Source organism: Xiphias gladius, chromosome 15, assembly GCF_016859285.1.
Source record: "Xiphias gladius isolate SHS-SW01 ecotype Sanya breed wild chromosome 15, ASM1685928v1, whole genome shotgun sequence".
NCBI classification, from domain to species: domain Eukaryota; kingdom Metazoa; phylum Chordata; class Actinopteri; order Istiophoriformes; family Xiphiidae; genus Xiphias; species Xiphias gladius.
In genome coordinates this window covers 18,220,562-18,232,932 of record NC_053414.1, presented here as the reverse complement: position 1 = coordinate 18,232,932, position 12,371 = coordinate 18,220,562, and the positions used below count along the sequence as shown (strand labels likewise).

Below are 12,371 nucleotides of genomic sequence, written 5' to 3'. Positions count from 1 at the left end.
TGTTATCTGAACTCGGGAAAGGAAAGAGGGGAGAGCTTAGATTTTATGTTTGGTTTTGTGATGGATAGTGGGGGGAAAAGAACAGAGACATACACTCATATACAGAATTTAAGTGTTTCTTACAAATAAAAATTCCCCAAAGCTTATGTTTGTAAAGCCTCAAATCCTTGGATTTTAACCAACTGCCAGAATCACATTTGTCTTAGTTTCATATTTAAAATGTTTTTCTGTTAGAAGCTACCACAATTTATTATTTTTTTTATAAAACATTTGTGTGCCTCTGCCACACCAAGGGCACAAACCAAAACTAAACAAAACAACAATATTTACACAAAGTGGCTTGTGTTTTTCATTCTACTTTATGCTTTGCATTGTCTGTCTGCCAAGTCGTATAGGTTACAAAAGGCTAGCTGCACAAGTGTCTAAAACTCAAGCATGGTGTGATGCCAGTGCAAGTCTTGCATGGCTGCTGTCGCTCAAAGCATTCTGATATGTGGACGAACACACAAACAGATGCATTTATACATTTCCTCCTGAGTGTCTGCATTTCTTGCTTAACCACACCAACCTATACACAAACAGACCTTCATAACATAGAGTTCTCCATTTCCATTTAGTCCGCAATACTGTTCATTTCTGCAAGGAACAGTACCACCTCTCGAAACAATGTGTATGGGACATTTATTGTTATTTATAACAGATGATAAACTTAACGTTTGCTGTCACTATAGCGGTTTTCTCTGAAAGATTCATTGATACCATACCACTAGGTATAGTAAAGCGGTTTAGTAGTATTTGAGTGAGAATGAACATTTTCATATTTTCCCTTAATTTTCATCCACTCCTTCCACTTTTAGGTTGCTATGGTGTTGCCGTAGATGATGTCAGCGAGCAATGGTCGTGTGATCGCTGTACGGACGGAAGCTTTACAGCAGTGAGACATTTTTTTCCCCCATATGATCCCACTTCTCCTGTCTGTGACAATGGTTTCTTAGAGGGAGAGTAATTATATGCACACTACATTTAGGTGCAAGGCTACTGAAAAACATCACTGATGAAAACAGTAATTTCTGCTCATTGAATCCAAACTCGCCTTTATCTCATGCCAGGGATGTTAGTAGTGCTAATGTTCCTTTAATTATTCTTTGTTCCTCTCACAAAGAAGATGTTGCTATTTGATGTTACTTTGTGGTATCGTCACTATGTGTGCATTACCTTGCTTTACTGAGGAGATCACATTGGAACAGATTTTAAGTTAAAGGTACAGCTTAAAAACAAGTGACCCACACTTGTTTTGAACATAAAATTAATCCCCTTTTCAGGTTCATGTTTTCCCTTAGTCCTCACCATTCCTCTTACAGAAAAGACATTGCTATTTGTCCCTAATGCTCCTTTGTGTCATTATCAGATTTTCCCTGAATGTGACTTTGTGCCACACACAATGCAGTTATTATATGCATGTGCAAGGATATTTCAGAATGGAAGAAAAATATCTTCTTTCTCTCTTACTCAATTGTCTCTCTCTCTGTTTTTTCAGGAATGCTGTCTCTGTAACCTCAGAGGTGGAGCTCTGAAGAAAACCCAAAACGACAAGTGAGACAAGCTTTTTTTCTATGATTAGCTCTGCATACTCATCTATGATCTCCAGAGCTCGGATGAATGAATTGTCTCTGCGTCTTAATCATTATAATGTATTAATTTGTTTGTTTGTATTTGTGTGTGTGTGTGTATGTATATAGATGGGCCCACGTGATGTGTGCTGTAGCACTGCCAGAGGCGAGGTTCAGCGATGAAGCCAAGAGAAGTCCCATTGACACCAGTAGGATCCCAATGCAGCGATATAAACTGGTGAGGAGACACGCACATACACACACAGATGCAGTACAGGAATTCCCCAGGTCCTTGAGGACTGGCTCAGTCTAATTAATGAAGTTTTCACAGTTCTAATTAACAATGTGAGACGAACATGCCCGCAATCAAAGCTAGATAATTAACCACTGGTGGGCGGGAGAGGGGGTTTATGTGTGTAGGGCTGTCTGTGTGTGGGTATTTGTCTACACAAATGTGGGTGTGTGTCTTTCTGCCTGTGTATGTGCTTGAATTTCAGCGTTTATTTTGTGTGCACGTCTGTGAGTGTGTTACCTCTCTGGGACTTTTCCGGCCTAAACACTGACCTTGTTGGGACCAGTACTCCTCATGGGGACCACAGCCCGGTCCTAATGAGGCAAAACATCCTTTCTGAGGTCCTGATTAAGGTTAGGGGTAAGACGTGAATTGAGGTTAGGTTAAGGTTAGACATGAATTGGTTATGGTTAAGGTTAGGATTTGTGGTAGGCTTTCCACAATGAATGGAAGTCAGTGCAATGTCCTAACAAGGAGAGCTGTGCAATCGTCTGTGTGTGTCTGTGTCTGTGTGTGTCTGTGTGTGTGTGTTTTATTTAATGAGAGAGCTGGAGTGTGTCTCAGCAGACCTGACATGTTGCCACTATAGTTAGCTCTGTGCTGCAGGCACCATGATAGCTCAGCAGAAACCAAAGTGTTGGAGGAGTACATCCTTACACAAGATAGATAACTGACATAAGTACTGCCTTGCATTCCCAGCTTACATTGTTGTTTCAGTAATGAGTATTACATTTAAAGGGAAGCTCAGGCCTGTTAAGAGGGATATTTGATTGATCATGACATGAGCCAGGACTCCCTAAAACACTCCCAAAATACAGTTCAATTTGGTTCAAGTTTAGTCTTCAAAGCTACAAATAACAATAATAAGTAAAAATTATATGAATATGTAATTTATATACATGAAATAATGTTTTTTTAAAGTTTTTTAAATTTATTTTTATTATCAAGGTAGTGTAGATATAAACTCAGTTGCTACTTTATGAAGTCAACCTAGCTAAAACGAATGTAGTCTAATACAGCAGTGCTGAAATAATCCTACCTTTATGAAGGATATAATGTTCAGTTTTTGTTGAAACTGTATTCGAGAAGTGTTGATTCAACTGTGTGATCATTCTTGAGACTGCAGTTTGTGGTGCTCTTGCATTAAACTGAAAGACCTTTCTGGTATTAGTCAACCCTCAAGGTTAAGGTACAGACCATGAACTGCAACATCCCTGGTTCGCCTTCAGCCAAGGACTGTTATTACACGTCGACGATGCCATCGTCCATCACCGATGGCTAACAGTCATCCCCCTGTTTTAATTTAGGCGCAAACATATAAAATTTATTTTAAAGCTACCTGGTTTTGAACCTGCTTCAGTAAATCAGGGGACGGCAACTGAGTGTATTAGTATTTGATTAAGTTAATTAGTCTTTTGCTTATTTTCTCGATTAATAAATCTATTTTTTTTCTTATGAATTGTCAGAAAATGGAAGAAAAGTGCATGTTTCTATGTCTTAGAGTTCAAGGTGACGTCTTCCGATGTCTTGTTTTGTCGGACCATTAGTCCAGAACCCTACGACACTTTCAGAAAGATTCATGTATTACACAGAAAAAGCTTCAAAAAGAAGATGTTTTGCTTTTCTGCTAAAAATTATTCAATTATCAAAATAGCTGCTAATAATTTTTCTTTTGATCAACAAATCAATTAATCAATGAATCATTGCAGCTCAAATTGTAACACCAATGTCAGACTCCACCATAAAAGAACCAGCCAATCTATGTTCCTGCATGAGTGCTTACTCGAAAGTAGTTCAGGGGATACTACTGCACTGTCAATGGATGGGACACTAACTTTGTGGACACAGTGAAATTACCCACAGGGTATTTACAGGGATATAGTTCATATCTCCTCACACCACATTGAAATTAAGCTCATTTGGATATGAAAGCACAAACCACAAAGTAATTTTCCATATCCACAGGCCAAAATCTGAACAAAATGAAAATTCAGACTGTAATCCATACTGGAAAGGGTGGAACATTCATAAAAAGCCTCTGACATGACCCTGAGGATTTTTGCCAATTTTTACTTGATACCACAGATTGCACTCTTTCCAGCAATGCAGCTGAAAGCAGATTCTCTGAAAATCATGCATATGTCATAAGTAAATTTATTCCTTTTCGAAGGTGTATCTGATCTGAAGATGCGTCTATGACAGCAATCGGTTTATTCACCCTACATGATGACAGTCCTTTCTTTCTGCTGGCAGTTTTTCACTAATTAAAATGCTGACACAAGTACTTTTTGGATGGACCGCAATCCAGTTGGGGATAAAACATACGCACTTCTTTTAAACGACGTCTTTTCAGTTCTAATTTAAGGTAAGACATGAAACACAGCACAGATTGATTGTTCGAATAAATACTAAGCCACTTCAAACATACTGTGGATTATGATGATACAGAATTTATCTTAACTGATATTTAAATTAAGTGAGAATGTGGATGCTACACCTTTGCTGTATGAGACACGTGTTTTTAAAGCTAGCATTGGACCCATTGCCCCTGCAGCAACCCAGTACATTCATAATTTACTATCACACAACACACATGCACACAGGCGCACACATACACATTCATAATTTACTGTGGGAATGTTCTTAACGCATGGTTCAACACAGGCACCCAAATACACCCTGGAGAAGACACAGACATGGGGAAAAGTGGGTTGGGCTCTCACACACACACAAACTTGCACACATTAAAATCTAAAATATATTATGTTCTCATACACATTGTTTTTCCACCAATAAATGTAGATGTATACAAAAACACACACATACACCTACCTCCTTCTTACACACACAGGTTGTGTTGCATGCCAGTCAGAATCTTGTCATGCTGGCCTCAATAGGTGGATGAGCCAGTCAGGCCAGTACGTCAGTGCAGTGCTGTCCATCAAAGAGGAGGTATAGGAAAAGGCTTTATGGAACGTAGGGAAGGAAATTAAGTAGTCACATTGCCTTTTGGGTTACCTTGCAAGATGAAAAGAGAACTTCTCTGAGAGCCTCTGTACACAAAACCTGCCGATCCTCAACTGATATCTGAATTAGGTAGGCTAAGCTGATAATTGTAAAGGCGTAGCCAGCCCTGCTGCAGGGGTTAAATTTAATTAAAGCTGGCCAGGTTAATTAATTAGATCAGCTATTGATTTTTCAAAGAAATGAACAAAGGGCATTTATTTTGGAGGCTTACCTGATAAGCCTACCTTCTTATCCACCTATCGTGTGTGTGTGTGTGTGTGTGTGTGTGTGTGTGTGTGTGTGTGTGTGTGTGTGTGTGTGTGTGTGTGTGTGTGTGTGTGTGTGTGTGTGTGTGTGTGTGTGTGTGTGTGTGTGTGTGTAAAAAATCTCACATTACACACACAGCAGGGGATTGAACCATCTTAAAGTCCTTTTTAGTATTTTATTATCTCTATACTCCCATATATGCTGTTGAGAGTTCTTCTATGCACTGGGTAAAATGGTGATATGACAGTTTACATGTCATCAGATTCTTCCATAGGCTAGAATACAAGCTAGAATATTTACAAACCAGCAACTTCCCACTGAAGTTAACTTACTGCTGAGTTACATCATCTCGGGAGTTTTTCGATGTATGGGCATATTATCTGTCAACATGTATGGATATTTCAGTATGGATTCCCAGGAATTAGATTAATGAATAAATTACCTTCAAAGAGACGTGAAACTGCAACGCAAGAGAGAGGAAAGCATGGCAGGGAAGCAAAGCGTAAAAGAGAGCATAACTGGGTGTTTTACTAAGAGGGGAGTGAAGGAAACGGAGTGAGATGAGAGGCATGCAAAAGGAGTGAAAGAGGAACGGGGAGTGAGTAGGGTTATAATGGGAGGATGTCATCATTTTTTCCCTTTAGTGGGAGAGCGAAGGATTTGTGGGAGAGGAGGAGAGGGGAGATGTCACAGTAAAGGAAATGGACTTGATGGGCTGTTTGGTGCAGAAAACCAAGGGATAGTCTTAAAAATTTAAGTCTTAGTTCGTTTGTGTGTGGATACATGGCAGTATTTGTGTGTAGGATATATTTATACGTATTATGCCCTCCAATATGTAGTTCTGTATTGCTCACAGACCTCAAACAGGAAAAAAAACCCACAATATAGACATGGCAGCACTGGTTTTGTTGTGGAAACCTCAAGTGATGTCATCTGATTGGTCTCATTTGAGGGTTTCCTTGTATTATAGCGGTGAACTAACAAGTTTCTGTTGACTCTTACAACTGGGCTCTTGCTCTCTTCTCATTTTATACTCTCGTATACATGTTTTGTTTACGCCACCGTATCCAATAACAGTGTGTTGAGCAGATTTCACAGATATGATTATTTGGAGCACATAATGGTTTTAAATAATGTTAGAGGTTCATGCCACAACCGAACAGTGATTCATTTAGCGGTCTTTTGTCCTTAATTTGCTGCTGTTTTTCTTGAGACCAAATTCAAGGTCTCTCAAGTGGAAATACAGATTTGAAATGACTTATTTTCTTACCCTGTTCCAAAGGCTGCACTATTGAATAATGTAAGGTTTCCTTCACTGCAATAAAGATACTCAGTGACAGTTGGTTTGATGTCACAGAAGGTCTTGATGAATTTAGATTTTTGTCAGACCTTTTTGTAAAACTACATTTTACTTTCTTAACCTGTCCTTTATGTATGTAAACAGCAAAGCAGAAACTCGAGCTGCGTCCAAAATGTTAAATTATTCTACACCTCTGCATACTGTTCATGCTGAATACGTTGGTATTGGCTGGCATGGACTGCCTGTCCTCCTGCTTTGTTGTTCATTATGTTGTTCAGAATCTGTCATCTGACCAAAGGGGTTTTTCATAAAACAAGATTAGCAGTTCAGCTAGACTTCGGCAAGCCAGGCTTATTTACACAACATGTTTCATAAAGGTGGTTTAAATATAAAGTAAGACCTAAGTTACCATCAAAACATATCCCTCCAGACTACCCTGGTCCTGGTCAGGCTAGTTTTTTGGATTAAGCATTACCTCCATGCTTAACCAGTGTAAATAAAATGAAGCTAATAAACAACATTGCTCAATGGCTTTAGAAAGTAGCATTTCCCCCGCTTTTGCTTCTTAAAATCGCATTTAACTGACTTTAGTTCTCTAAAAAATGCTGAATATCTTATTTTACTGCTATAAATACTTCACCTGGGTTGGATCCTATTTCATTCTTCAGAGTTGTTTAATGTTATGTTGAATCTATTACATCTCGTACATTAGTCTTCAGCCCTTAATGATACAAAAAATAAAAATACAAATCACATTAGTCACACTGGAAACCAAAATGATTACAAGCAGAACGTTTCAACAATCTGAGCTCACAGAGGAGTTCAATGGAACTGAGTTCATCTCCACTTGCGTCAGAGCCTGAGCTCACTGCTGATCTACAGCATGCAGCCAAAAAGTCGAATTTTCTTCGTTAACTGCAGTGGGTCTTGTTTGTTTTCGGTTCGTTATTTTATTCTTCATATCGTATGTTTAGTATGTGTTTCTCTGTTGCCAGAAGTATCGCTGTTTTGTCTTAACTTGTTTTCTTTATTTTGAATTGACCTGAGCTGCACTTGATGTCTCAAGTTTGTGTGTGAAAGCCATGAACAAGCAGTTCTTGAATCAGGCTTGACTTACCTGTACTCTGATCACACTAGCTCTAAATTGGCTTCATGAAACAGATTAATCCTTGTCTAGCTCATTCATGAAATGCCACTCTGTTTGCTGTTGTGAAAACAAGTTGCAAGGAATCGTAGGACAATTTTTAACACACCAAAATTGCACCTACTGAAAATTCCATATCGTTTGTATGGAGTATTAAGAATTTGGACGCAGTTTGTGTCTAACGCTGAATTCAGGCCCTCATCGGTCAGTGCTTGGTTTTGACGCTTTGCTCTGGTCTGTCTGTGTTTACAGAAGTGCATCTATTGTCGTAAACGCTGTGCGGGGAAGCGGCAGGAAGGCGCTTGTATCCAATGCTCATGTGGCCGGTGTCCCACCTCCTTTCATGTGACCTGTGCCCATGCTGCTGGTGTAATCATGGAGCCTGATGATTGGCCGTATGTTGTGTCAATCACCTGCCATAGACACCAATCACGGAGTTCGTCAGCTGTAAGTCATAGGACTTGTGTTTCCTACAGCAGTTATGAGCTAAGTTGTGCTCAGTAAGAATGGATATGGCAATGTGTCGGCAATCTTATCTATCTTGGACAAGATTGATAGAGATCATTGGCTTCATTGGCAACATTTGGCGAATAAAGGAGAGAAAGAAATCACTGATGGCAAAAACCGTTGATGCAAAAAATAGACCTATAACAGGCTGTTTCACTATATAAGAGAAAGTATGTATGATATCAGGGCTGAATTAGCGGAACATAATACAACACATTTGTCTTTCTAACATTACCGCATTAATAATAGTTAAAATATGGTGATTGTTGCTATTGTAACAGACATACAACAACACCAACAAAAGTCTGTTTGAAGACTTACATGTTAGAGTAGAAAATTCCCACCTCAAGTGAAAGCTGAATAAAATAACATGTTTCCCTTGTCTGTCACAGGAAATTAGTTCCATGTGTAAATATTGAGGAAAATTTCCCTCTGGCCACCACACTAACAGTGAAAAATGAATAATTTACACCTGCTCAGGGAGGTGTAAATGTGAAGTTATCTCTGAACTCTATGTTGTAATTGACTTGTATGGTGCAACAAGTTTCTACAACTCTAACTCTCAACGGAGCTAAATTTAAACTTACACATAGCTGGTGCCATAGGTGGCTGTGCGCTAAGTAGAGTAAAAGGTGCAGTGGTGATTTAATGAATTGATTAAAAATACCCATATTGATGGAATTTTGACTGTAAGAAAAAGCTGAAATCTTTATTATTATTATTATTATTATTATTATTATTATTATTATTATTATTATTATTATTGCTTATTTGCCTTAAGGGGTCAGTTCACTCAAATCACAAAAAAACATATTCCCACTTAAACTCTAGATAGTTTTGGTTTTAATGTGTTTTGTACAAAAGTGGTTTCAAAGTAAACTGTCCATAGCAAGGTCTGTGGAATATCCAGAGTTATGAGGAAGTGTTTCTGGAAAGACATCTTACTGTTTTAACAAAACTACATTTTTAAAATGTAATTTTCTGTGCTGTGAACATCACAAACTAAATTACATTCACCTGTATTGTGTTGGGGTGGCAGCAGAGCTCAAAACCTGGACAAATGAAACCAAAACTAACTGCATGGCTTGTTGCCATTGGATGTGAATAAGAAGAATAGTTTTTTCTGTAATTTGGGCATCAGACCCTTTAAAATGATAATGTAGTAACATAGGAATTTAGTTTGACATTTTAATGTATTAACTGTCATACATTAGTCTGATTGCAACTCCCTGCTCTGTCCATACTAGAAGCAGCGAGCGTGCCAGGCGTCCATCTCACTGGGCCAGACGGTGATCTCCAAACACAAGAACCTGCGCTACTACAGCTCCAAGGTCACACAGATCACCTCCCAGATGTTCTACGAGGTCATGTTTGATGACGGCTCCTTCTCCAACGATACCTACCCCGAGGATATAGTGGTGAGAATATGTTTAATTAGACACAGGTTCAAGAGGTCACCTCCCAGTAGTACGAAGTCATATCAGATATTAAAACCATCTCATTTGAAAGGAGCTTCTTTTTTTTTTCAGGGAAGATTACTGGCTCTCAAATGATCATCTGAGAAGCTTGTTTTAATATCTTACTTTAAGTTGTGCATCTGCAAAGCCAGTGTGCTCAAAAGTGATTTTAAATAATTTCTCTAAACCTCTCTGCAAGTACCATGAAACAACATGGATTCCTGAAAAGGCCATTCACATAAAAACTGAATATCAAGAGGACTGAGTTGTCATGGTAGCAGGAAATAATCACTGACATGACTGTTCTTGATGAGTTGAAATTCATGGATTTGTTGAAGTGATTATGGTAATGACATAGTCTCACTTGGTGAGCTTAACGCTGTTTAAGAGAAGTAGCTGTGACAAACACATCCACACACTTTTGTGTGTTACTGTATGAGTGAGGACATTCCACTAATTTACATTCAATCCTGAACCTCAGCCTTAATTGATCTAGTATTCTTTAGATGTACAGCAAATTGTACATCTCTTTTGATTCTTACTTTAAAAGCCTTAAATAAAATGGCTTAATCAGACTAAACCAGTTGTTTCATCAGGGTTTGATCAGATCATTTCATATCCTAATTCATGTTGTACAGTATATGTTTTGAATATTTTTTACCGTTCAAATTTGAAATTGTATGTTTTGTCGTAATGTTGAACCGGCAAGGTGTAGGATTCATTTAAAAAATACCTACCGTGACATGTATTGTTTCGTGGAAAATCTGAATGCATTTTACAGTACCTTAGAAAGACTGAGCATGTGTTGAGGCCTCTTATGCAGTCTATTTTAAGACTTAAAACATTGAGGAATGATCTTATTTTGTTTGTCTTAAGGTCTCTATAAACATTAATAACATACACATACCAGTACAGTGGAAAAACAAGGTGTTGAAATTATGATGAGTTTGAAACTTCCACAGTAGAATTGTCTAATTTCCTACAATACCAAAAGTTTGTTTTTAAGCTTAGATAAGCGATTTGGCCTGGATTAGGCTTATCAAAGTGCCCTGCTGTTTTCAACAGCAAGGTAGAAAGGCTGTCTGAACCGAGTCTAACCATGACATGAACCTAATTCTAACAGTAATCCTAAAACTAAAGAGCGCTTTTCAACATCCAACCACCCACTGTGAATGACACTTCTCTTTTTTTCTATCTTTTTGAGGACATTTTGACAAACACTCAGGCTCTTGCACAACCAATCATTATTCTATTGTATTTTTAGAGCAGAGATTGTGTGAACTTGGGTCCCCCTGAAGTAGGAGAAGCTGTTCAAGTGAAATGGCCCGATGGGCTGTTCTATGGTGCCAAATACCTGGGATCCAACGTCTCCTACATGTACCAGGTACACATACAGCACATGCATTGTAGACATATGCAATCGTTACTACAGTTATTGAGGGAGAGACAGGCATGACACAGTTGTGCAGATCTTTTTCCTGTAAGTGGCGAATGAACTTGCAAGCTCAGTTTTTTTAGTCAAAGCAAAAACTTGTTGAACTCCCTCAGCATCGGAATCATCGTGACTCCACTGATGCTGTCAAGGTCCACAGGTCTATGTGGAGGCAAATAGAAAGAAGACACTTGAGAGAGACTAAGGGAGGTGCTGAAGTCATGGTGACTGAAGAAGAGGAGATGGGAGGATGAAAAGACAGATATATAAGAAGCAAAAACTATTCAAACAGTGAAGGCAGATGGGGAGAAAGAGAGATGGAGAGAGCGAGATAGTGCGAGAAGAGGAGTATGAGAAGGTGGTGACAATCTACATTATTCAAACTCACTGAAATATTCACTAAGCAAAGAGTCATGTGGCTTCCACTTAAAGCTTTTAGTTGAGCTGGGCGTCAACCATTAGGTATGCACAAATGCATCTGTGACGCACACACTCAGTTTAAGATAGGTCAGATTTTAGAAAAAAATGATGAACAAGAACTTTCCATTGTCAAGGTGTATTTAGGTATGAAATAGTTTCAGGCTGTGGTTAACTTCCAGATTTACGTGGTGTTCAAAAATCTGAATTTCTTGAGCAGAAAACATTTGTTTTTGAATCAGATGTGACACAAAGATAGCTTTTTTTTTCTTTTTTCTTTTTTCTTTCTTTTTTCTTCACACTGCATAATCACGTGTCTGATGTTTTTTGTAGACTTGAAAAATTTCAATACACATTTTTCTTCTTTGTAGTTTATGATGAAATAACACACTATGACGCATTTGGTTATCTTACTTTCCATAATAAAGGTCGTATGAAAAAAACATTAAAAATGCTTTGTAAGCCTCTGCATTGTTATTGCACTAACTACTTAAAATCATGTTTAACTCTACTACAAAGAATAATGTTCTTTATGGTCTTATCCTTGACTGATGTTCAATTGTAGCATCTTTTTAGGAGAATATTAACTTAAGCAAAAAGAAATGATTGTTTTTAACTGAAAAACATGCAGAAAAGGTGGTAACACTTTTCTCAGACCTAAGTAGTGTTTGCAGGTCTCCTTCCAGGCTGCATACAGCCTCAACAACAAACTCCACCAACAAGGTAGAGCAGACTGCCTGAGAAGCAAAACCCAGAGCAACACAAGTTTGAACATCACTCGATGCTGCTCATTAAACTTATTGGTCTGAGCATATGGTAATAATTGAAGAGCTTATTAACATTTTTTCATCAACTCCTCTCTTGTCTCATTGTAAATAATGGTGCCTGAACAGTAAAAGGTAAATGAAGATGACTTTGGTAAGAAAATCAACCTGAAAT

At 38.3% G+C, this 12,371-nt stretch overlaps 1 protein-coding gene across 3 annotated transcripts in view; it reads left to right on the top strand.

Annotated features, from left to right (window-relative positions):
* kdm4c (lysine (K)-specific demethylase 4C) overlaps positions 1 to 12,371 on the top strand; it is a 29,650-nt gene that overhangs the window by 15,716 nt on the left and 1,563 nt on the right. For 2 of the 3 annotated variants that reach the window (XM_040146671.1, XM_040146670.1), the window contains exons 15-20: positions 858 to 934; positions 1,538 to 1,593; positions 1,740 to 1,848; positions 7,872 to 8,066; positions 9,374 to 9,544; positions 10,848 to 10,967. In XM_040146671.1, the coding sequence (XP_040002605.1) occupies positions 858 to 934; positions 1,538 to 1,593; positions 1,740 to 1,848; positions 7,872 to 8,066; positions 9,374 to 9,544; positions 10,848 to 10,967 (728 nt within the window). The remainder of the gene's footprint in view (positions 1 to 857; positions 935 to 1,537; positions 1,594 to 1,739; positions 1,849 to 7,871; positions 8,067 to 9,373; positions 9,545 to 10,847; positions 10,968 to 12,371) is intronic. The other variant, XM_040146672.1, reaches the window with a different exon arrangement.